General features: G+C 41.5%; 1 protein-coding gene and 1 pseudogene across 2 annotated transcripts; one reads left to right on the top strand and one right to left on the bottom strand.

The window, feature by feature from the left end:
• Positions 1 to 234: 234 nt before the first annotated feature.
• Positions 235 to 11,229, top strand: LOC143683223 (HLA class II histocompatibility antigen, DRB1 beta chain-like; annotated as a pseudogene). Its single transcript, XR_013175419.1, has 4 exons — positions 235 to 334; positions 7,385 to 7,636; positions 9,976 to 10,257; positions 10,940 to 11,229. The product of XR_013175419.1 is annotated as an HLA class II histocompatibility antigen, DRB1 beta chain-like (transcript).
• Positions 11,230 to 22,260: 11,031 nt separating this feature from the next.
• LOC143684455 (HLA class II histocompatibility antigen, DR alpha chain-like) lies at positions 22,261 to 25,443 on the bottom strand. Its single transcript, XM_077161433.1, has 4 exons — positions 25,278 to 25,443; positions 24,474 to 24,719; positions 23,747 to 24,028; positions 22,261 to 23,462 (listed from the first exon to the last, which is right to left on the bottom strand). Exons 1-4 carry the CDS (start codon positions 25,357 to 25,359, stop codon positions 23,308 to 23,310), a joined length of 765 nt encoding a protein of 254 aa, XP_077017548.1. The 5' UTR covers positions 25,360 to 25,443; the 3' UTR covers positions 22,261 to 23,307.
• Positions 25,444 to 25,796: the final 353 nt, after the last annotated feature.

Genomic DNA, 25,796 nt, shown 5'->3' with positions numbered 1-25,796 from the left:
AGGAAATTCTAAGTTTCAGAAGAGGACCTTCATACTAGATATCTAACCAGCAACTGATGACACCACTCATCTCTGATGCTGATTGGCTCTCCACACTGAGGTTACCCAACACAGAGTCAAAGAAATTAGTTCCTTCTTTCCTATATTTTGGGTTGTGGGTGGAGGGCGGTCCTAGGTCTTATTGGGTCAGACTTGTCTGCTTCTCTTGTACCCTATTGGCTCCTGGTTTCCAGCATGGTGTGTTTTCTGTTCCCTGAGGGCCCCTGGGTGACAGCTCTGACTGTGACATTGATGGTGCTGAGCCTTCCCCTGGCTTTGACTAGGGACACCAGAGGCAACTACATGCCTTGGGTGGTGAGCTCCTATGGGGAGGGAAGGGGAAGGAAAGAGTTTATCCCTGTGTTCAGGTCATGTGAAGTCATGGCCTTCAAAAATTTCTGACATTTTATTTAGGGAATATTGATCTTTATTATATGGATCCCAAATTCTTTCCATAGCAACAAGAGCTTGAATGCTCAAAAGAACTCTCCAGTTCTGCATCCCAATCCCACGGGATCTTGGGAGGATTTAGAGATAACGGTGGAAAAATAATTTCCCATCCTGCAGTTCCCATTATTATCCTGATTCATACAAAAGAGAGAAGAGTTCTCTGAAATTTTGTGGGGAATGAAAGGACAATAGAAGGGCCTCTCCTGTAAGATCCTGTATAGACTCATAGCTCCAATGGCATCTGTGATGTTGGTGTCTCTCTAACGTGTGAAGATGCTGTCAAGAGGCCTCCCCATTACCTCCTTCCCTCCCTCCCTGAATCCTAATGTTTACTGTCCTGTGTCCCTGTACTGGAAGTTTTCTGACAGAAGTTGCATTTAGTGTTGTCTCTTTGCTGAGGCAGAGCAGCTTCATGCTTGCGATGGCCCTATACATTTTGGAGCATCTATGGGGTGTTCTCTGGGTGGTTTAAAGAACTGAGGCATTTTCTGCAAACCTGTTGTATGTTTTGTTCCTTCTGAATCTATTTTGAACCTTTCTATACTATCAGCTTCTTCTACATCTTTCCACTCTCTTCTCTATACCTACAAGAAAAGTTTCAACTAGTATAGGAAAAATCACACAAAATTCTCTTTTTGTAGGTTAAAGATAGTCATATGACAGCAATTTCATGTGGTTCACCTGTATATCCTGAGCAGGGGCCCGGGGAGGCGGCGAAGTCTTTCCACACCCCGGAGATCTGAAAGCCAGTAAGTGGACATAGAAATCAATTGGCCAACTCAGGTCTTGGTCCCAAATTTAATAGGTTCACTCACTATGGCCTCGTTATAACCCTTAATTAGCCATGTTTGGTAATTCTACTTCCAGATCCTTTTTTCCTTTCTATAGTTAATGTCATCCCCACATTTAAAATTCCCAAAACTTTAAGAATGTAAGTTCTATACGAGATCCATCAGAAGGAAGGAAATAACGAAATTTTCCTTTTCTTAAATTCACCTTTTCCTTACCTTTGAATGTTTCTTCCATGTAAGGGACAAGTTAAAAGGGCATATTTGTCTGAATTTCTCACAAGTGGTGGAAGAGATTTAGTGTTTCAACAGGAACTTGATCTTCCACTTTTCCAGGATGCCCACTATGGTTGTTTGGAGTTGTGCATAAACAGCCCCACACCACCCCCAAAACAAAACAAACATTCCTCACTGAATCCGTTCCTGTAGGTGTGAGCCCATTGTATGTAGCCTTTTCGGATGAGGTTACTTTATTAATGTATGGTCCACCTCAATCAGGAGGGGTTCTTTTTTTTTTTTTTTTTTTTTTTTTTTTTCGCATAGGCAGGCACCGGGAATTGAATCCATGTCTCTGGCATGGCAGGTGAGAACTCTGCCATTGAGCCACCGTTGCACTGCCCTGTCAGAATGGATTTTAAGTCTTAATTTTGGAGTCCTATATAAGAAAAGGAAATTCAGAAACACAGAGAGAAACCTCAGAGGGCACAGTCATTAGCTGAATGTCAAAGGAACCCAGAAGAGAAGGGAGAAATCAAGAAGCTCTGCCATGTGACAAGCTAAGGACCAAGGATGGCCAGCAGCCAGCCCCACAAAGCCACAGTCCTTGGCTTTGGAATTCTATCTTAGCCTCAAAACTGTGAGTTAATAAAAGCCCACTGTTTAACTAAAGCTATTCCACAGTATCCAACTGAACAGCCAAGGAAACTGAAACACCCACAATAATCAGTTCTAAGAACCGTGTGTTTATTTGTTTAGACCAAAATATTTTTCTGAGCAAATACTATGTACTATGTTCTCTTCTAGGCTTAGGTAATTCAATGTAAGTAAAGTGGTAATACCTCTAATCCCATCGAACTCATCTAGGGGAAGAAGAGGAAGAAAATAAACTAACAAAGGCCTAACAAGCATAAAATCTCACCACTTAATAAGTGCCCAGGAGAAAATATGTCAGGTGTTGGGATAGAGAGCATTAGGGAACTCTCCATGAGAAAGTGACCTTTAGAAGAGACCTGAATGATGAGAAGAGGCCAGACATGTGAAGATCTATGAAGCAGTTGATCCAAAGAGTAATAACAGGGGAAAGGCCCAAATGTGGGAAGATGTTTGCTGTGTTTAAGGGCCAGAAAGAAGGATGGAGTGGCTGTGGCATAGTCTGCAGGGGGGAAAGTGGCATACGCTGTGGTTGAAGAAAGAGACTGGGGCTATATCATATAAGGCTCTGGGAACCATGGTAAGGAATCTGAGCTATGTGAACACACTGAAGGGTTACAAGGAGAGTATATATGTATATATGTGTGTGTATATATAGACATATATATATCTATATGTCAGTGTGGCTTCATTTAGTCTGGCAGTGATGAAGGTAAAGATAAAGAAAAGTGGACAGATTTTGGATTGAATTTGGGTGACTTTTTGATGGATAAAATGGGGGGTAGATAGAAAATCAATCTTCAGCTATGTATCTAGTGGATGTTGCAGCCTTTACTTTCTTTTTTTAAGTATCTTTATTGAGAAATCTTCACACACATATAGCCCAACCATATCATACAATCAGTGGTTCACAACATTATCACTTAGTTGTGTGTTCATCACCATGATCATTTTTAGAACATTTGCATCATTCCAGAGAAAGAAATAGAAAGAAAAAATGAAAACTCATACTTCTCATACCCCATATCCCTCCCTCTCATTGACCACCAGTATTTTAATTTACCCAATTTATTATGCTTTATCCCCTCCCCATTATTTATTTATTTTTATCCCCATTTCTTTTACTCATCTGTCCACACCCTGGATGAAAGGAGCATCAGACACAAGGTTTTCGCAATCACACAGTCACATTGTAAAAGCCATATAGTTATACAATCTTCAAGAAGCAAGGCCTCTGGAACACAGTTCAACAGTTTCAGGTATTTAGCCTGAAACTAGCCACTCCAATGCACCATAAACTGAAAAGAGAATTGTATATAATGCATAAGAATAATCTCCAGGATAACTTCTCAGCTCTGTTTGAAATCTCTCAGCCACTGAAGGTTTATTTTGTCTCATTTCTCTCTCTCCCCTTTTGGTCAAGAAGATATTTTCAGTCCCACGATGACAGGTTCCAGCTCATCCCCAGTAATCCTGTCCCACGTTCCAGGGAGATTTACACACCTGAGAGTCATGTCCTTTGTAAGGAGGAGGGTAGTGATTTTCTCTACCAAGTTGGCTTACAGTGAGAAGCCACATCTGAGCAAGAAAAGAGGTTCTCTGGGGGTGACCTGAGCATAATTGTAAAGTATGCTTATCTTTTCCTTTGCAGAAATAAGTTTCATAGGGTTGAACCCCAAGATTGAAGGCTCAGCCTACTGAAATTTTTTGTCCCCACTGCTGGCAAGAATATCAGAAATTCCCCAGATGGGGAAGTTGAATATTTCTTCCTTTCTCCCCAGTTTCCCTAGAGGAGTTTGCATATACTTTTTTATTCTTTGCCTAAATTACTCCTGGATATATTGGGGCATCACACTAACCTATACAAACCAGCAAGAACTCACCCCCTATTCAGGATTCCATGTACTTATGGTATTCAAATAAACTGGCATACAAGTTAAATTAGATAATGCGCTACTCAAAATATAAATTTTGCACTAAATAAGCATCTCTTCCTTTGGTCTCACACAGAAGTTAAGTTTTAATATATGGACCATATTATCCATTACCCTGTATTCTGATTTACCTTAGTTTTATCCAGATCAACTTCTTCCCTATCTCTAGTTGAAGTCTGATCACTTTTTCAACTTTTTAAACAGTTTTTGAATAGGGTAATGCCAACTTTCGTAGCATCAGTGCTCTGACTTAGAGTCTCAGATATCACACAAATACCCAAAGTTTCAGGGAATGACCAGGTTATACACACTCACTATCTCAGAATTTAGAAATAACAGTTACAACTCCTGAATGTATGTGACTGAACTGCAATAATTCTGATAGTGTTGTAGCATTAAAAGATGGGCAGGTTTTAGGATAATGAGCACAAGGGCACCAGATGATGTAATTAGAGGTGATTTAATTGTTGAGCATGCGCAGATGGATTACATGCTTCGTCACAGAATGTAACAAAATGGTGGCCTTAATATGATGATGGGCATGATTTTTTGTTTTATAACGAGGCATAGGTGACTTATAAGTTAACGAAGCTATTGCACCTCAGGCAGGCCCATTTTGGTTAGATTCAGTCTCAGTTACCAAGATGATTTTGGACATGGGGCGGATTAGTTCTAGGCAGACCCAAGGCCCTTGATTAATAAACATTAGGGGCTGTCTTTAGTGGTCACAAGCCTCGAAAGTTGAAAAACTGAATAAATGGTTACATGAGAAGGTTAGTCACAAGGTTCTTACAAGCATAAGGACACAAGATAAAGTCTATACAATCATCATCAGAGATCAAGGCAGCTGGATTTCAGTTCAGAGATTTCACATGTCCCCCTCGGTCTACTTTAATATACCAGAAAGCAAAAAGGATTATCTATATACTGATTCAGAAAGCAAAATCATCCCTCAAATCCTAATTTCTCAGTTACATATGCACATATATCTGTGCATCTATATCTCTCTCTATATATATACACACACTCATGTAGATTTACATTTCAATCAATCATCCACCTATCTTCAAGTAACAGAAGCACATGTAACTGTTAAAAGTCTTAGAAGTATGTGATCCACTATTTCATCAGTTCAGATTTACAAATGAATTTTACTGCCAAACTTTAAAATAAGACTGATTCTCAGAACATTTTGTATATAGGAATGCAGATAACAAATTGTGGGCCTCTATTGATGTTAATATGCTTGAAATTCAATAGTTTCTCATTACATTTAAGATAAATCTATAACCTAACATTATCTACATAGCTTTGAAGTACCTGACTCCATGTGATGTCTTCAGTCTAATCTTTGACCATCCTTTCCCTCATTTTCTGTTTTTCAGTGAACTGTTTTTTTCTGGTTCCTCCAAGAAATTAATTGATCCTTCCAGGCCTTTGCACATGGTATTATCTTTCTTGAAATATGCCCCTCTTTTATCCCACACCCCACCCTTCCCCAGCTAAGCTGTTTCATGTCACATCTTAAATGTCACTCTTCAGAGTTCTTCTCTGTATTCTGATATAATTTAGATCATCCTATCACTCTGTTATGGAAATCCCTCTTTTCTTTTTAGATATTTCTCTCTTCTGTCTGAATTGTTGCATTTGGTCTTTGTCTATCTCTTTCACTGAGTTTAAAACATGATGTTCCAGCTCACAGGGGGCTTCCCAGCAGAGAAACCAAAGAAAGCACTAGACAGGATTGAGACATGAACCTTTATTATAGGAATTTACTTACAGGAGTGAAAGAAGGCAGTCAAACAGGGAATCATGCTTCTCTGATGGCAGCAGGTACAGGGCACAGTATGAAAGTGTTCCGCAATTAGGCGGGAATCAACAGGGCCAGTTACAGGGGCCCAAGACAAAGACAGCAGAGGGGGTTCGTGAAAAAGATTATAGGTTAACAGTAAGTGTGATTCCGGAAGGGGAAGTAGGGTATTGTTCTAGTTGGCTAGCTGCCAGAATACAATATACCAGAAGCAGAATGGCTTTAAAAAGGGGAATTTAATAAGTTGCTATTTACAGTTCTAAGGCCAAGAAAATGTCCCAATTAAAACAAGTCTATAGAAATGTCCAATCTAAGGCATCCAGGGAAAGATACCTTGGTTCAAGAAGGCCGATGAAGTTCAGGGTTCCTCTCTCATCTGGAAGGGCACATTGTGAACACAGTCAGGGCTTCTCTCTCATCTGGAAAGGCGCATGGTTAACACGGTATCATCTGCTAGCTTCTTCTCCTGATTTCCTGTTTCATGAAGCTCCCTTGGGAGGTATTTTTCTTCATCTCCAAAGCTTGCTGGCTGGTAGACTCTGCTTCTTGTGGCTATGTCATTCTGCTCTGCTCTCTCTGCATCTCCTTCATTCCCAAAAATGTTTCCCCATTCATAGAACTTGAGAAACTAATCAAGACCCACCCAAATGGGTGCATACGCATTTCCCCCAATCCAGTTTAACAACTACTCTTGATTGAGTTACATCTCCAAGGAGATGATCTAATTAGAGATTCAAACATACAGTATTGAATGGGGATTATTCTGCCTATACCAAATGGGATTTAGATTAAAACACGGTTTTTCTAGGGGACATACATCCTTTCAAACCAGCACAGGTATAAATTAACATCTTAACAGAGAGGGCTCTGGTTTCCTGCTACATTGATCATCTGTGCATTCTTTCTATGTAAACAGGTAAGCTTAAACATTAACTGACCCAGACCATAGAAGGGGCAGAGTACTTTAGAATTTCGAAGACTCAGGCCCCTGGGTTTCCACACATGAGTAGAGGGGAGATGTCTGTTTTTCGCTTTTTTAATTTTAATTTTAATTTCGCTTTTCAGTGGTAGAAAAGGCCTGACATGGCACAAGGTCAACACCAAAGAACGGTTTACAGAATGAAGAAGGCAGGAAGCATTTAGAGAGAGGGTGAAGCGCAGTGGAGATGAGAGCTGGGAGCAGGATTTTCTCTGGGGTGGAGGCTCCAGGAGGAGGTGGGGTAGGCGTAGGTGTTGGGGACAAATCCTCAGAGCTCGGCCTTGGAGGTCTTCCGCTCAGAAGGGCAGCGGGGAGCGGACCCCCCAGGGCTTGGGTTAATCTGGCCTTCCCTCCACCCAGATGCCCCGATTGGTGGGTGACCCCTCTGTGCCCTCACACCCACGGGCCCTGCACTCCTCCCCCCATCCACACTCTCCTCTCACAATCACGCCCTGACCAAATGCACACCCTATCGCCAACCACACACTGTGACCGGGTGATACTGTCCCCTCAGCCCATGTTATGGAGCAGGGAAAAGCTGAGTGTCATTTCTCCAACGGGACCAAGCAGGCGCGCTTCCTGGCCGTATACATCTATAACCGGAAGGAGCTCGCACGTTTTGACAGCGATTGGACCGAGCTGCGGCTGCCGAATGCCGAGTACTGGACAAGCCAGTAGGACATGCTAGACAAACAGCGCGGCCAGGTGGACGCGTACTGCAGACACAACTGCGGGGTCTTTCAGAGCTTCATGGTGCAGTGACGAGGTGAGCGCATGTGCAATGGGACCTGAGGTCGAAGTTAGGTGAGAGAGGAGAGTGTGTATGGCGGGGTGGAAGCGCGGGAGGGCCTGGGTGTGAGGGCATGAAGGGGACAAAACGTGGGTGTTTGGGGAGGACGGAGTAGGGGACCTTCAGGTTTTCTTGTAACCTCTGTGAGTGGTGAGGTGGCGGTGGGGCTGCAGATGGAGAAACAACGATGCGGCAATGGTAGAACACCCCGGGAAGGGAAATTTGAGGTGTGTGTAGTTGGGTGAAGGTTTCAGGGAGGAGAGTGAGGAATGTACAAGGTCAGTCTATCCTTTCTGACCTTTCATTCTCAGATCCCTGAAACCCACGTTCATGAGCTGTTTGTATGTTTGCATTTCGTTGAGAAAAAGTAGCAGCCTAATTTTTGAGGGGTGGGGATGGGGGAACTTCTGAGGCACCTTTGACCTCTTGAGTTTTTTTTTAGTCTAAATCAGCAATTTCTTTTGTTGTATTCTTAGTATACATATTTACATAGATAAAATATTTGTGAAACTAGCCTTTTGAATGATGATTTTGTTACTTAAATGCCAAAAACACCTCTTTTGATAATAGTGCTACATAACCTGCTACTGTTTTTATAATAATGTTAGTAGCATTGAAAGAGTTATATATTATTCTTTTATGTAGCTCACAATTTACCTCACATTCATCTTTGTAGTAATTTTCAATTAAAAAATTTACATCTATGTTTTCTTCATTTATACTTCTTTGATTTCTGAGGCTCTTGAACACTTTGACGTATTTGTTGGTGAATCATAATTACTCCTCTAAAAATTATATATAGCCTATTATCTCTGGGGTCCTAGTGTTCTTTTCAGCAGTTTATGGGTTGTCTCTGTAGTAAGATTATTAACAACGCTAATATTTGAGTCAACATTTTCTTCCATTTGTGGTGTATAGTTCAATTCTGTTTGTTATTTTCCATGTTAACAATTTTTTTCCTTTTATACTCTCCTCTTAAGAATTTCGACATTGGGCGGGCCGCGGTGGCTCAGCGGGCAAAGTGCTTGCCTGCTATGCCGGAGGACCTCGGTTCGATTCCCGGCCCCAGCCCATGTAACAAAAACGGAGAAACAGAATACAATAAAACAAGAAAATGTTTAAAAATGTTTCCCTTTCTTCCTTCCTTCTATCCTTCCTTCCTTCTCTCTGTCTTTCCTTTAAAAAAAAAAAAAAAAAAAAAAAAAAGAATTTCGACATTATTTTTAATGAAATATACTGTAAAATTGTCAGCACCAGACTCTCAATACAATTATTTTTAAAAAAGGAAGAGAAAACTGGGAGGAAACATTTTTAGTATACCGTAAAATCTTAAATTACCATTTTATGGTATACTAAAAATGTTTCCTCCCAGTTTTCTCTTCCTTTTTAAAAAAATAATTGTATTGAGAGTCTGGTAAAGTCAGGCTTTTTGCCATGTATGAAGCACACGTGTTCATGTGTTCCAGACCCTGTCCTGACCTCACATGTCAGTGTAGAAAGAGAAACACAGCCAACAGTCCTGGAGTTGATCTGATGAGGGCAAACAAAATAATTTATTTCCATGACTGGCACTCCTTGCTTCTGTTCTCCGTAAGCACTCATACTTCCTGGGGCTGGGCTCATAGGCGGAGAGAATCACCTCTGTCTTTTCCTGCTTCGCAGGGACAGAACCATTTCTGCGGCTTCCTAAGGTGTGAGTGTATCAAGATAGCATTCCCAGGAGTTCACACTCTATCTCCCTATCTACCCCACGGCCGTTTCCTAATCTACCCATACTTCTTGAATCACATTTTCTCTCAGTTCACAAGGAAAATAAGTAGTTAACACTATTAAAGCCTAAACTCCAAGCATTGTTTTATATATTTTAGGTGCATTAATCTTCATATAACCCTAAGATACAAGTTACTGTGATTATCCCCTTCAGAGGTGAGGAAGCTGAGGCACAGAGGCACTGAGACAACTCCCTGCACCAGCCAGTGAGGGGCAGGGCCTGGATTTTGAAGCCAGCCAGACTTTTAATTAATACACTACATGCTTTGTACATATTTGCAAACACTTCAACAATGAACAACTGCTATAATATGTGAAAAAGAAAAAAAAGTCCACACTTTTCCTCAGCACCTCCTAACCCTGCTGTGTCCGTGCTGGGAGGACTAAATGGAAGGCTCAGGACACCGAGTCCTGTTGGGCCACGAAACCAGCTTGGGAGGAGCCGCCCCCGAAGGAGCCTGGGTGTGGAGAGAGGCAGGAAGGCAGCCCACCAGGGAGAACGACGTTGTCTCCCTCACTCATTTCTCTTACCTTTTCTCTCCTAGTGGAGCCTGAGGTGACTGTGTATCCTGCAAAAACGAAGCCCCTGCAGCACCACAACCTCCTCGTCTGCTCTGTGAATGGTTTCTACCCAGGCTCCATTGAAGTCAGGTGGTTCCGGAACGGCCAGGAAGAGGAGACGAGCGTTGTCTCCACAGGCCTGATCCAGAATGGAGACTGGACCTTCCAGACCCTGGTGATGCTCGAAACAGTTCCTCAGAGCGGAGACGTGTACACCTGCCGAGTGGAGCACCCCAGCCAGGCGAGCCCTGTCACAGTGGAATGGAGTGAGAAACTCTCTGAGCCCAGAAACTCCTCACCCACCAGAAGGGGGACTTTACTTATCCTTGAGTGTCAGGTTTCTCCTCTTCCCACACCAAACTTCCATTCCCTCCACTCTCTCCTCTTCTCCAGCACAGGTCCCTGGGGATAGTAGCCCTGTGGTGGTTTCCACAAATGCCTCTACTCCCTGGAAATGCATTTATGCTCAGCAGGTGGGAAGGAGGCTCTCCTTGTTTTGAACCTTCCCAGGATGTCACAGGACATGGTCACTCCATTTGCCCTGGGCACCAGGCCTCTGTCTCTGGGTATGGTCTCATACTCCTGGTTCAGTCACTCTGAGTGGTTCATTGAGAAGAGACACATCCTCTACCATGGAGGGGCTTCCTGACTGAGGGGAGTCCAGCCCCAGCTCTGCTTTTACTAGCTGTCACTATGGACAAACTACTCAACCTCATTGAATCCTATACCCCTCATGTAATAGATGTTGGGGTCACACCTCATGTTATAGCTATGAGTTCAATGTCTGAAATTCAATGTGATTTTACAATCTCTTTTCCAGCAATGAACAATTATGCTAGTGCTTCTAGGGGGCAGGCTTCTCTCATTTCAAAGCTTGATATCTCAGTACCTCAAATAGAGAAGTTGGCTTTGGGATAAAAAATCACTAACCCTGGCTTCTCCTCCCAGGGGCACAGTCTGGATCTGCACAGAGCAAGATGCTGAGTGGAGTCGGGGGCTTTGTGCTGGGTCTGCTCTTCCTTGGGGTGGGGCTGTACTTCCACTTCAGGCATCAGAAAGGTGAGGGGTTGCTGGAGGCTGAGACTCCCCATAGACTCTCCTGGGGGAAGGATCAGCCTCTGCTCACATTAGTTCTCCCTGTGTGGGTGGCTCCGAATAGAGTATTTCTTTACCCACCTGACCTCAAATTACCTGAAAATCTAGAAATTAACAGTCCACAGTTTTACGTCAAAATATAAGGGATCATAGCCTATGGAAGATAAGAGGAAGATTAACATGAGTTAAGGTAATGGTGGAACCATGAAGGCTAATGAAATCACACTAGATTGTGTAGTGATTTGTGGTGTTCGAGAAATCTTATCTGAGAGATCTGGGGCTGGAGACATAGTACTAGGGAAAGATTTGCTTCTGCATCTTATAAACATATGTCTTCCCTTCTCTTTCCCAAGGCATTCTGGACTTCAGCCAGCAGGTAATGCTGTTTAATCCTCTGTTAGATGCAGATTTTGTTTCCCTCGTTCCATGTCTACTTATGGTAAACATGACGAGACAGGAAAAGAAATGATGAGAAAGACATTAATCAACCAAATGTCTGATCAAGCAGTTTGCACCAAAGCTTCTTTTCTTCACTTAAAAGGCCTGCGCTTTAGAGTAGCACTTCTTAAGATACTTTCTTTTATCCTTACTACAAAATTATAACATGGCCCTGAGATGGCGAAACAAAGCAGCTTGTAGAGTTGGGTCTGAAATAACATTCTCCTCTGTCTTCTTTAAGTCTCCTGAGCTGAGGTCCAGGGTGAAGCCCAGAGGAGCCTCTGCCCCAGTTCCTTCACAGCCTAACAGGTTTTCCTGCTTGGTTCTTATTTTTCTACAAAGATCTGGCTTGCTCCTTGTTCAGTAACCTGGCAGAAAAAAATCCCTTCCCTGATGGGCTCCTTAGTCCCCACCGTTGGTCTGGAGTTCCCCGGTATTGATGCAGTACCTTATTATCATTCTTTTCAGTTCCCCTTTCTTTTCAACTCTTACTGCTTCCCATGCGTCCAAACTCACCTTCTGCCACATTACTTTATAAAACTTTTCTCAAATAACGTGGTGTGAAAATCATCTGTTTCATACAGCTTCAAAGAAAAAAATATAGGGAGAAAAGTGGAAGAGAGAACTGTATTGCAATAATGGTTTTCATTTATCTTCCTGAATTTAGGTCAGATGTGGATCTGGAAGATTTCCTCGATTTCTTCCCAAAGTTTTGCCAAGTTTTCTGCATTCTGTAATTAAGCATGTTTGCGTGCGCTAGGAGATACCTTTTAATGTTTCCAAATCATTGTGATTTATATCTTTACATTATGTCCCTGTCACCAAGGAATAAAGAGAGGAGACAACAAATATTTAAAATGCAAGTAATTTGTAAAGGATGTGATATTTTCAAGATCTTTATAATGATGTTCTTTGGTCTCCTGTTACCTGATTTTTAAAAAAAGAAAGTGTCTAGACCCAGGTATTTCTTAAACCCTTCATCTTGAGGGGATGCTGAGGGGTGAAGGTCAGGTTTCTGAAACTTCCTGCTGAACTCTCTCAGGTGGATGGGTAGGCTCCAATACCTCAACCTCTTTTTTTTTTTTTTGCTGTTTTACTGAAAGTCACTGACATACTGACTCTGTCTTGATATTTACCGTTCCCCGCAAGCAGATCTCAGAAAGCCATCAGAACAAAGCCACAACTCTAGTGCATTTCTGAGGCTCTTTCTATTGTTTCACAAGCTTACTGTCTGTCAGAAGACGAGCCCCATGTGAATCCTACCTTAACAGAAATCAGAGACAAGGTTGGGAAATGATCAAAGGAGGATGCATGAGTAAATGGATGTGTACCCAAACATTGAAATGCCCTATTCTATCCTGCCTCAACTTCCCCCTGAAAGAGTTAAACACCCTTAATCTTAAGGGGATGCTGAGGGGTGAAGGTCAGATTTCAGGAACTTCCTGCTGTTTTAAGGGTGGTAGTCCCAGCCTGCCAGGGTCTGAAACCCTTTCTCTATCGCAGTAAGGGTTGGGGTAGGGTGGCCCTGGCCTTGAATACCTTGATATTTATGGAAGAACATAAGCTTAGTGTGGAATGCTTGCAGCCTGTTGGAGACAAATTTAACAAGCAGGTTAAATGTACATGGGCCAAACATAAGAGTGAGAAGAAAAGGAATTAAGGGACCTAGAAAAGAGAGCATCAACATAGATTAGGCAAATGTGGAAAAGGATTCCATTTGCTTCTAGCATTGTTTTTTTAAATATTCTTATTGACAAATCTTAACACACATGGTGTATAATCAATGGCTCACAATATCATCATATAGTTGTGTATTCATCACTATGATCATTTTTCGGAACATTTGCATCACTCCATAAAAAGAAAAAACTCATACATCCCATACCCTTTACCCCTCCCTCTCATTGATGCTAATATTTTAATCTGCCCAATTTATTTTACCCCTTTTCCCTTTATTATTTATTTATTTTTATCCATGTTTTACTTATCTGTCCACACTCTAGATAAAAGGAGCATCAGATAGAAGGTTTTCACAATCACACAGTCACATTGTAAAAGTTGTATCTTTATACAGTCATCTTCAAGGATCAAGGCTATGGAACACAGCTCAACAGTTTCAAGTACTTCCCTCCAGCCACTCCAATACACCATAAACTAAAAAGAGATATCTATATAATTCATAAGAATAACCTCTTGACTCTGTTTGAAATCTCTCAGACACTGAAATTTTATTTTGTCTCATTTCTCTCCTCCCCTTTCGGTCAAGAAGGCTTTATTAGTTAGGGTTCTCTAGAGAAATAGAATCAACAGAGAACACTCTCAAATATAAAATTTATTAAAGTATCTCACATGACCGTGGAAATACAGAGTCCAAAATCCCCAGGGCAGGCTGTGAAGCCAACGACTCCGATGGAGGGTCTGGATGAACTCCACAGGAGAGGCTCCCCAGCCGAAGCAGGAATAGAAACTGTCCCTTCTGAATCCACCTTAAAAGGCTTCCAGTGATTAGATTAAGCATCACTCATTGCAGAAGACACTCCCCTTTGGCTGATTACAAATGGAATCAGCTGTGGATGCAGCTGACGTGATCATGATTTAATTCTATGAAATGTCCTCATTGCAACAGACAGGCCAGCACTTGCCCAACCAGACAAACAGGTACCACCACTTGGCCAAGTTGACACATGAACCTCACCATAACAAAGGCTTTCTCAATCCCTTGATGCCACGTCTCATCTCATTCTGGGATTTCTATCCCATGTTTCCAGGGAGATTTACACCTCTGGGAGTCATGTCTCATGTAATAGAGAGGACAGTGAATTCACCTACTGAGTTGGCTTACAGAGAGAGGCTGCATCTGAGCACCAAAAGAGGTTCTCTGGGAGTGACTCTTAGGCCTAATTTTAAGTAGGCTTAGCTTATCCTTTGCAAGAATATGTTTCATAAGGGCAAACCCCAAGATCAAAGACTCAGCCTATTGATTTGGTTGTCCCCACTGCTTGCAAGTATATCAGAAATTCTCCAAATGGGGAAATTGAATTTTTCTCTTTCTCCCCAGTCCCCCAGTGGGACTTTGCAAATACTTCTTTATTCCCTGCCCAAATCACTTTGGGGTATATCAGGGCACCACACTAACCTGGACAAACCAACAAAATTCCATGCCCTATTCAAGATCCCATGTACTTATGGTGTTCATCTTAACTGACCATACATGTTAAATCAGGAAATGCACTACCCAAAATATAAATTTTGCACCAAATAAACATCTCTTCCTTTGGTCTCCCTTTGGTCTCACATACAAGCGGAAGCTTTAAAATATGTATGATATCATCCTTTACCCTGTATTCTGATTTAACTTGGTCCTATCCAGATCGACTTTATTCATATCTCTACTTGAAGTCTGATCACTTTTTCAGCATTTTAAACAGTTCCTTTATGGGTACTGCTGACTTTCATAGCTTCAGAGCTCTAACTCTGAGTCTCAGGTGTCACTTAAATAGCAGAAACTTCTAGGAATGACCAGGTTGTATACAAACAGCTCAGTATCTCAGAATTTAGAAGTAACAATTACAACTCCTGAATATATGTGACTGCTGTAAGAGCTTATAAATCAGGACCCCTTACAATAGGCCTCAACCTGATAACCCATACTCTCACTTCATTTCACTGAATTTTTATATAATAGTCTATATGATTGAGGCATAATAAAATATTTGTCTTTTTGTTCCTCACATTCAACATATACTCCTTAAGGTTCATTCACCTAGTTGCATGCTTCACAACTTCATTCCTTCTTGCCAGCCACTCAGTAGCCCACTGTATGTTTACACAATAGTTCCCCTTCCATTCCTCAGTCTTTTTACCCTTAGGCCACCTCCATCCATTTTAGATCCTGAACACCGCCACCAGTGTGCAAATATCCATTCGTGTCCCACACTCAGTTCCTCCAGGTATTTACTGAGCAATGGGGTTGCAGCCTCCTGTGGAACCATCACACTGCCCTCCAAGGGGTTGCACCTCAGTTTCCCTACCAACAGTGAATGCATACATCTCTTTCTCCACATTTTCTCTAGCACTTGTCTCTCTCTGTTCATTTTTGAATAGTTTTATTCACACAACACATCTAACCTAAGTGTACAGGCATGTCTTTGACACCATAATCTATATGAAGACATTTCCTTTTCTTCCACCAAGAATCAATACCCTTCCCCCATGCCCCACCCCCTGGCCCATTGACATTTAGTTTTGTGGTAATGTCTTTGTTCCATTCAGTGGAAGCATATTACAAGGTTACTGCTGACCAGAGACCCTAACTTCCATTGATTGTACTTTTTCCCCCCCGTATACCATCTATTTTCAACACCCTGCGATGTTGACATTCATTTGTTCTCCCTCATGCAAAAATGCTTTTTTATGTGCACGTTTAATCACCACCATTGTCCACTCTAGGCTTTCTTAAATTAGACCATTGTAGTCTTTATCTATCTTTCATCTGGCTTCAAGTGTAACCCTAGCCCTTGTCCTTCAATCATTCTCACACTCAGCTTCATTTAGTGTACTTAAATTATTGTGCTACAATCAGGTAGTATTCTGCTATCTATTTCTGAATTTTTATAATCAGTCCTGTCGCACAATCTGTGTTCCTTCAGCACTCTTCTAGTTTGCTAGTTGCCAGAATGTGATATACCAGAAGCAGAATGGCTTTTAAAAGGGGAAATTTAGTAAGTGCTAGTTTACAGTTCTAAGACCATGAAAATGTCCCAATTAAAGCAAATCTATAAAAACATCCAAATTAAGGCACCAACAAGAGGTTATATTCACTCAAGAAAGGCTGATGAACTTCAGGGTGTCTCTCTCAATTGGAAAGCCACATGGCAAACAGGGAGATGTCTGCTAGCTTTCTCCAGGTTTCTTGTTTCATGAAGCTCCCCTAAGGGGATTTTCCTTCTTCATCTCCAAAGGTCTTCACTGCGTGGACTCTCCTAGTGGCTCTCGTCATCCTGAAGCTTTCTCCAAAAAACGCTTCCTCTTTTAAGGGATTCCAATAAACTAATCAAGGCCCACTTGGAATAGGTGGAGTCACGTTTCCCTCTGAATAATACTCACAATTGGGCAAGTCACATCTCCATGGAGATAATCTGCTCAATTCTCCAACCTAAAGTACTGAATAGGAATTAAAAGAAAAGGCTCCCTGCATATGATGGGATCAGGATTAAAATATAGCTTTTCTAGGCACATAATCTTTTCAAACCAGCACAAGCACCAAATGCTCAATCTTTACCCTCTTTCTATCTGCTGATAACCTGTGTTCTTAACTTCAACTCTTAACGTTCACTCATTAATGTTAGTTCATATTAGTGAGACCATACGGTATTTGTCCCTTTGTTTTTGACTAATTTCACTCAGCATAATGTCCCCAAGGTCCATCCACATTGTTACATGCTTCATGACTTTATTCTGTCTTCCAGCTCCATACCACAGCTTGTTTAGCCACTCATCTGTTGATGGACATTTGGGCTGTTTCCACATCTTGGCAATTGTAAGTATTGCTGCTATAAACATTGGTGTGCAAATGTCCGTTTGTGCCCTTGCCCTCAGGTCCTCTGAATGTATACCTAGTAATTGGATTGCTGAATCATATGGCAATTCTATACTTAGCTTCCCGAGGAACCGCTAAACTGCCTTCCAGAACAGTTGTATCATTTTACATTCCCACCAACGGCGGATAATTGTGCTTCTTTGTCCACATCCTCTCCAGCATTTGTTTCTGTTTGTTTGTTTTTTTCTATAAACAGCAGTGCTTCTGATCAAGGAACCCACTTCACAGCAAATGAAGTTCAGAAATGGGTACATGTTCATAGAATTCTCTGGCCTTACTATGTTCCCCATCATCCAGATGTAGCCAGGTTGATAGAACGGTGGAATGACCTTTTGAAAACTCAATTACGGTGGCAATACCTTGCAGGGCTGGGGTGATGTTCTCCAGGAGGTTGTGTACACTCTGAATCAGCATCCACTGTATGATGCTGTTTCTCCTCTAACCAGGATCCATGGGTCCAGGAACCAAGGGTTGGAAATGGGAGTGGTACCACCCACTATCACCCACAGGGATCCACTAGGAAAATTTTTGCTTCTTGTCCCTGAAACCTTCAGCTCTGCTGATTGACATGTCTTAGTTCCAAAAAGAGGAGTGCTCCTTCCAGGATTCACAATGATGATTCCGTTGAACTGGAAACTAAGACTGCCACTTGGCTTTTTTGAACTTCTCATGCCATTGAATCAACAGGCATGAAAGGGGATTACTGTTCTGTCCGTGGTGACTGATCCTGACTATCAAGGGGAAATAGAACTGCAACTACACAATGGAGGTAAAGAAGAGTTTTCCTGGAAAACAGGAGATCCTTAGGGCATCTCTTGGTACTATCATGCCGTGTGATTAAAGTCAGTTGAAAACTACATCAACTCAATCCAGTCAGGACTATTAATGGCCCAGAAACTTCAGGAATGAAAGTCTGGGTCACCCCACCTGGCAAAGAAGCACAACCAACTGAAATGCTTGCTGAGGATAAAGGGAACAGGGACTGAGTAATGAAAGAAGATAGTGATAAATATGAATTACAACCACATGATCAGTTACAGAAATGAGGGCTGTGATTTATGAATACTTCTTCCCTGTTTTATTATGAGTATGTTTGCATTTGTACATAAGCAAATATCTTGTTTTCCTCTCATCATATGACATAAGCTATATTGTACACGTTATAGTATTTAAGTCATAGGATATGAAGTTTAAAAGTGAATCTTACCTAAGGACTTGCGCCCTATTTTGGAGAGGTGTAGTACATTTCATGTTGTATGTTGGACATCTGAGTATTGTTAGGTGAAACATATGTCATTATTGAGTTCTATTTTGAAATTAAGCATGTTTCAAAGTGATGTGTATAGCTGCCAAGTTGACAGTTGACAAGGGGTGGACTGTGATGGTTGGATTCTGGTGTCAACTTAGCCAAGTGATTATGCCCACTTGTCTAGTCAGGCAAGCACTGGCTTAACCATTGCTGCCAGGATATTTCATGGCCAGGTGATAAACCAGAAGGCTGGTGTATTAAATCATCAGTCAGTTGATTGTATCTGTAACTGATTACATTTGCAATCAACTAAGGCGTGTCTCCCACAACAAGATAATTGAATCAGTTGAAGACTTTAAAGTAAGAAAAGAGACTTTTTCACTGTTTCCTCAGCCAAGCCTCTCCTGTGGAGTTTGTCCAGACTGTTCATCAGAGCTGCCAGCTTTACAGCTTGCCCTATGGATTTTGATCCCTTCCAGTCCCATGGTTGCACAAGACTCCTTTATAAATCTCATATTTACAGATCTCTCCTGTTGGTTCTTTTATCTAGAGAACTCTGGCTAACATAAGCACACTAGGTAGAAGGTTATAGCATCGTATAAGAGTAAGAGACTCTTATCACAACACATGTTATGTAGTGAATTGCATATTGTGTCCAGCTACTTCCTTATCTCTAAACATGCACACTCAATAGGTACTTCAAGAATGATGCCATTAGCTCTCACAGAATTCCTGTCTGTCATTTCTAGGTATGGAGATCAGTAGTGGTGGCTGTCTCTAAATAGGAAGCAGGAGAGCCACTGGGTCTAGCTTTTTGCATAGTTTATGGTCAAGCTTTTCTTCCAGTGATAAAAATTTTTGAACACCACATTAAAAAATTTTTTTTTTGCCAATTACAGGATGAGAAATGGGTATTTCCTGAGGATATGTTGCATGGATAGCATTTCTTATTCTTTAAGACAACTTTCCCTGCCTGAATTCTGAAACTGGAACAATCCAATTCCTTCTCTCCACAGTTCCTCTCCTTGCTGCAATGGGGAGCCTACATGCAGACCTGATTTCCCACTGAGACCAGATGATTAATATTCTCCAGCATCACATCTCTGAACAGCTTTTTCTTGGAGTGTCCAGCAGGATCTACAATTCTTGGGTGGAAATCTATAACTACATCTTCCAAGCTCACTAACTCCAGTGGTTATATTGTCAATAGCTCAGCTGACAACTAGGTTTGTTTATTTTCCTCTAGGTTTTTATCCAGACCACTAGGTAAGGAAGGCGACATGCTTTCACTGCAAGCCGGTGCTCAGAGCTTCCTTCTCACTCTAGAAAACTAACTGATTTTATTGAGAACTCTCCTTTGATGCATTGAGAGTGTCATCAGACCTGTAACCTGCACTACTGGGCTGGACGACACCCCCGCTACATCTCATAGGCTGTGAGACACCAGAACAGCCCTGGAGGCTTGATTTTTGAAGATGATGATATAACTATGTAGTTTTTACAATGTGGTCATGTGATTGTGAAAACCTTATGACTGACACTCCCTTTATCTCCAATGAACAAGAAAATAAAGACAAATATATATATATAAATAATAGGAGGGAATAAGAGATATGGGATATATTGGGTGTTCTTTTTCTTAATTTCTATTTTTTTTGGAATAAGAAAAATGTTCAAAAATTTAATGTGATGAATGTACACGTATATGATGATACTTTGAACCATTGATTGTATACTTTGAATGATTATAAGGTAAGTGACTATATCTCAGTAAAATTGCATTAAAAATAGAAAGAAAAAGCGCACAGCGGGCAACAGTGGCTGAGAGGCAGAGTTCTTGCCTGCTGTGCTAGAGACCCGTGTTCAATTCCCAAAACCTGCCCATGCGAAAAAAAGCATATAGACAGCAACCACATCAAAGCTGGAGTGGCTAACCTAATATCGGGGAAAAAAAGACTCTTAAAAGAAATAAATTACTGAAATATTTATCAGACACCCCCAAAAAAGTACACCCAAACAAACAAATGTCTATAGTTGTATTTCTTATTATTACCAAAAAGTGGAAACAAGCCAAGTGAATAAACAAACTGTGGTACATCAACAATGGAATATTATTCTGCGATCAAAAGAAATAAGCTATCAAGAAATGAAAAGAAATGGGTGAATCTTTATGTATATTGCTATGGATCAGAAGTCAGTCTGAAAAAGTTAGATGCTGTGTGACTCCAACTGCATGACATTCTGAAAATGGCACAACTTTAGAGACAATAAAAAGATCAGAGGCTCAGAAGAAGGAGAGGAAGGGTGAACAGAGGAAGCATGGAACATTTTGGGTGGCAGAAATTCTATTCTGTATGATACTGTAGTGATGAATAGCTGACAATATGCATTTGTTAAAGCTTAGAGAACTGTGAAATACGCACAGTGAATACTAAACTCTGGACTTCCGTTAAGAATAATATATCAGTATTGGTTCACAGCTGTAACAAATGTGCCAGGATGTTAGCAATAGGAAAAACTGTAAGTGGAGAGGGGAGGAGAGGGTATATGGAGAGTGCCCATTCAGCACAATTTTCCTTTAATCCTACGACTGCACTAAGAAAATTGTCTATTAAAAATAGCATTCTTATATTGTAGAGTATAAATTTAGCTTTTATCTGCATTTGAGTGTATTTTCTAATGTAAATTTATTTTATCAACAGAAAAATTGGTACTATATAAAAGAAGCACCTATGCCTATTCTATAATAAATTATCTCAAAGTTCTGTTCTGATGCTTAATCCACAGGTATAGTAACTTGCTACTTATTGGTAAGTTTATAAAATCATGCTGCCTTCATTTTTGCTGGTTTTGTTTTGCTTTTCTTAGGTTTTTAATCATTAGTTTGTAGGAATTCCGAGGAAAATAATGGAATTCAAAACTTTTGCTATATTATCACTGGATATGGTATCTAATTCCCTTGCTGGAATTTTCTCATTTAATTCTCAGTAGAACTCAATGAAGTAAATATTAACATCAGTATTTTCATAAGGGAAATCTTTGGCTATGGGGAGTTAAGTAAGATTGCAATGAATACATAGCCAATAAACAATGGAGCCAAAAAGAATCCCAAATCTAACACATTTCAACCACTTGCGTTTGCCAGCCCACTACAATGTCATGAATGATTTACTTTTGTGGTTTAGAGTAGATTCAGTGACTATTTTAGAAAGAAATATTCAGTCATGGTTTCACAACCAAATGAGCAATAACTCACTGTGCTCAAATATCTTCCCTTCTACTTTCATGCCACACATTCCCCTCTAACTCAGTTTGTCCATTCAGAAGTATATCCCCATGTATAAGGTGGCTCCAAAAACAAGTGAGACTCTTCTGTTAATGGCACTGGCAGCTACAACTATGTTTAATGTAATTGGTGATGCCAGTCCTCCCTGCCCACTCATTCCACATACAGTCTGAAATGGGTTGATATGTAAACCATGTAATGTATGCAGAGCCCCCTCTCATTCTACTCCAATACCCCTCACCTTGTACATCCCACCATCTGTCTCACTCATTGTCAGAAGTCAAATCCTGGTATTTGTACTTCCCTCTACTGAAGATCATGGTATCTCATTGAACTGAGGTGCAAGAACCAAGAACAGATTCTGAACCCACTGAACAGTAGAGAACTCAGAATCAGCAAACCCTTCTCTAGGATTTTCAGGTGAGTATGGGCCACAGCAGCTGAATTGCCTGATGGTTCTCTGAAGGAGATCAATTCCTCACAAACCCGGACATTTTTCATTAATCCCTGATCCTATAACACATTCAACCAACATTCAGACCCTTCAGGGTAGAAAGATCATATATGTTCCCCGGCTCCCTGAAGAACTATCTCAGACACAATGAAAACTCCACCTAGTTTATTGTAAATGGAAAAATCATGGTTTGGAGAAATGATAAGGAATAAGTATACAAAAGGTGTCCCCATGGATTTTTCAGAGGGCTCCATAACAAAAAAGGATCCTATGAGTCTATTCCAGAAGCATGGCATGGAGATAGTATAATGGAAGGAAACAGCTACAGAAGGGGAAATAGAGGGAAGGCCAACTAGATGTTAGAGTAAGGAGGGATCAGGGGAGGCTTCACTTCTCGAGGCAGCCAAAGGGCTGGAGAGGGCTTCAGGATGGCTGTCTTCACTGAGATGAACCACTGGAGAATTACTGGCATTGTAAAGCTTTTACTAAAGAAATTTCCTCAGTGATCTTCTAAGAAAGGCCATCACCTGTAGAAGGACATACACAGTTACTCCAGAGTTTAAGATGAGTATTTTAAGCTCTTTTCCTGCAGGGTCCCTCCTCTTGTCCTAAATCCTTTTGACTTTGGAAAATCTCACTGTTCCTCTGACCTCTAGTAAATAAAGCTTTTTCCCACAAGTCCTACTCTCCAAGTGAACATGGATGAGCAGGCCATGGTTTATCTTCTCTTAGGGCTCCTGACGCCACTTTTCAGACTGGGGAAGTAGAAACAGACGTTAGCCTCCAAGCAATTTCTATCTCTATGAAAAGAAGGGGTCTAGACTCTGGAAATGCTACCAACTAATGGCATGCCTGAGGCAGTTTCAGTCGGGAGGCGCTCAAATCTTCAAGCTGACTTCCTTAGATCACTGGACTCATTAATTTAATGTGAAACAATCTGTTAGGTGCTTGATATAATTTTCAAGATTGAAGGTATGGGCTGTTTTCATGTCTATTGGGTGGAATAGGGACCCTGAAGCTCTGGAATGCCAGATGAGGCCAATGGCTGAAACTGACCAAGGGAGGAAAAATAAAGAGTCACAACTTTTCCCACCTTTTTCATTTAAAACAATAGCACATCTTTTCCCCACCATATTCCCTTCCTTTAATAACCCAATATGTCTTCCAATGACCATACCTAACCCACCTCCAGGTCTCACAGGGGTCCCTGGCGTCCAGCAGCACTGCCTTTGCGCATACCCTTGACGATGAAAATGGTGCCGACAACGATGCCCACCAGACCCACAACAAGACCCAGGACACACACCAGATTCTCTGTTGTCTCTGGGAGGGGAGTAGGTCCATCAAACTCTGAGGAGAAATAAAAAGAGAGTACAGAGTAATGAATGGTGAGAGAGCAGCACGGAGGATTGAAAGGATTGTACATAGGCAAGATTATGTACAATAAGATTAAATAACAGATGAAAGAAAAGGAAGACAGAATTATATTTTGAGGGAATTGCAGATTAGAAAGTGTGAAGAGCTGAGTGTTGAGAAAAGACAAGATATATGGACAGGAGCAGATGTGATGAAACAGGGTCCTGAGCATCATGGGAGGAAGCCATGAAGTAAAGGGCACTGAGGACGGTCCCTACCCCAGTGCTTGAGAAGTGGCTCATCCAAAGACAAGTGCTCCACCTTGCAGTCATAGACGTCCTCAGTTGAGGGCAGGAAGGGGAGATAGGAGAACTTGCGGAAAAGGTGGTCCTCCCTGGGAAGGAAGACCGTCTCTGACACTCCTGTGGTGACGGGATTTCCATTTTGAAGCCACGTGACCTTGATCACCGGTGGGGAGAACTTGTCGATGAAACAGATGAGAATGTTAGGCTGTCCCAGCTCCACAGGTTTGTTCAAGAGCACTGTCACCTCTGGACGTTCTGGAGAAGCAGAGGACAGAAATTAGCCTCCCTGTTAAGGTCTGTCCCTTCTCCTCCCACACTGACCCATGGTCCAAACCTATATCTAAAATTGAAAAAGCAGTTGAAATGGTGTCTCAAGGACTCTATGTTATGATCTCAGGTATTGATCTCTGACAATCTTACCCTGGAACAGGAAATAACATTGAAATATAAGATATCCATGGATCTCATTCTTGGGTCTTCCAGTATGGATTCAGGAGAGATTTTTGTGAGTAAATGTGGATGGCATAGACAAGCAAGAAAGGAATACCATGAGCAAAATTTTCTCAGATATGTGACATGAGAATTTGAGCTTGCTTATGACAAGGTTAGGCCTATGGAAGGGAGAGTCAGTCACTATAATGTAACACAAGGAGCAGAAGCAACCATTTTAAAGCTATACATTCAAAGCAGGTAGAGTTACCACTGGTGGCAGGAGTGTAGTTAGAGCGCTTCATCATTATGTTCAGGTTGGCTTTGTCCACAGCGATGTTGGCCAGTGCACCCTGAGCCTCAAAGCTGGCAAAATGTCCAAATGTTTCAAGCCGCCAGACTGTCTCCTTCTTTTCCATATCCACATGAAAAATCTCATCTCCATCAAAGTCAAACATGAATTCTCCTGATGATTCAGGGGACTGATAGAACTCAGCCTGGATGATGACATGTTCCTCTGAAAAGGCAGGACAATGAGTCAAGGTGGGAAATAGGAGAGGGAGATGGAGGCGAATCCAGGGCAGGAGATGCACACACGTGGCAGGAGGAGGGGGAGAGGATTGGGGCCAAGCACAGTGGAGGAGGATGGAGAGCAGGGCTGGGTGGAAGAGAGGCCTGGGTGGAGACGTGAGTGCTGACCAGTGCTGGGAGGGGAGAAATAGGGGTTCAGAGTTAGGGAGGATGGATTGCAGAAAGCAGAATTGAGGTACAAAAAGGTAATTTGTTAATGAACATAAGAAAATACTCCCACCAGCCCCTCTCACCCCCAGGTTTGGCTCATATCAAAGTCAGTGCTATTAACCACTATGCATTCAGATTTGTTCTTCTACACTAAATTTGACTAACTTAAATATATGGTGCAGGTAGATCTCCTTCAAAGAGCAATTTAAAGCACCTCCTGATTCAGGCCCTTATAATACTGTCACACTTGGCTTTTGCTCCATATACCATCTTGCAAATGTCTACAGTTTGTTTCTTGATGCTCTCCTGGTGAATTTATTTCCATAGCACTTACCTTTGATAGCCCATGATTCCTGAGGGTTCATCAGGACTGCCAAGATGAAAATTCCTAGCCCCAGGACTCCACTTAGAGCCATCGTCTTCTTGGGAACTTTGAAGAGAGTCTGGTAGAGCTCACCAGTGAGGAGGTACAAACAGGAATAAAAGAAGAGTTTGTGAAATATGACGGAAGTCTAGCATGATTAAAATGCAGGTCAGTTGAGCTACAGCCAATCAGAAAAATCTTTTGGGATGACGCATCTGTTGCTAAGGGCAGGGCTTATGTGAAGGGTCCGTGAGAGAAGAAACTTAGTTCATTAGATAAAGAGATAAAGTTTTTAATTCAACATACAAACAAATGAATAGCAACAACAGAAAATCAGGTTTTTTGAGACTGTCAGGCAATCACACTTACAGATTCTTTCATCCCCAAATAAGTACTAGCTCTAAACATGGATGTACCTAAAGCTTCCTAGTGAGAGTAAAATCAACAAAGATATCCTAAAGTGAGAGCTAAGTACAAATCAGACCTCTC

This window comes from Tamandua tetradactyla, chromosome 5 (assembly GCF_023851605.1).
Source record: "Tamandua tetradactyla isolate mTamTet1 chromosome 5, mTamTet1.pri, whole genome shotgun sequence".
NCBI classification, from domain to species: domain Eukaryota; kingdom Metazoa; phylum Chordata; class Mammalia; order Pilosa; family Myrmecophagidae; genus Tamandua; species Tamandua tetradactyla.
The sequence above is the reverse complement of the archived record's forward strand: the minus strand, read 5'-3'. Positions and strand labels throughout refer to the sequence as shown.

Excerpts from the sequence above, each read along its gene's own strand:
- LOC143684455 (XM_077161433.1), bottom strand. The coding sequence starts at position 25,359 with ATGGCTCTAAGTGGAGTCCTGGGGCTAGGAATTTTCATCTTGGCAGTC. Across the intron at positions 24,720-25,277 it reads GGAATCATGGGCTATCAAAG|AGGAACATGTCATCATCCAG; the intron begins GTAAGTGCTATG and ends CTGCCTTTTCAG. Across the intron at positions 23,463-23,746 it reads GCCACTTCTCAAGCACTGGG|AGTTTGATGGACCTACTCCC; the intron begins GTAGGGACCGTC and ends ATTTCTCCTCAG.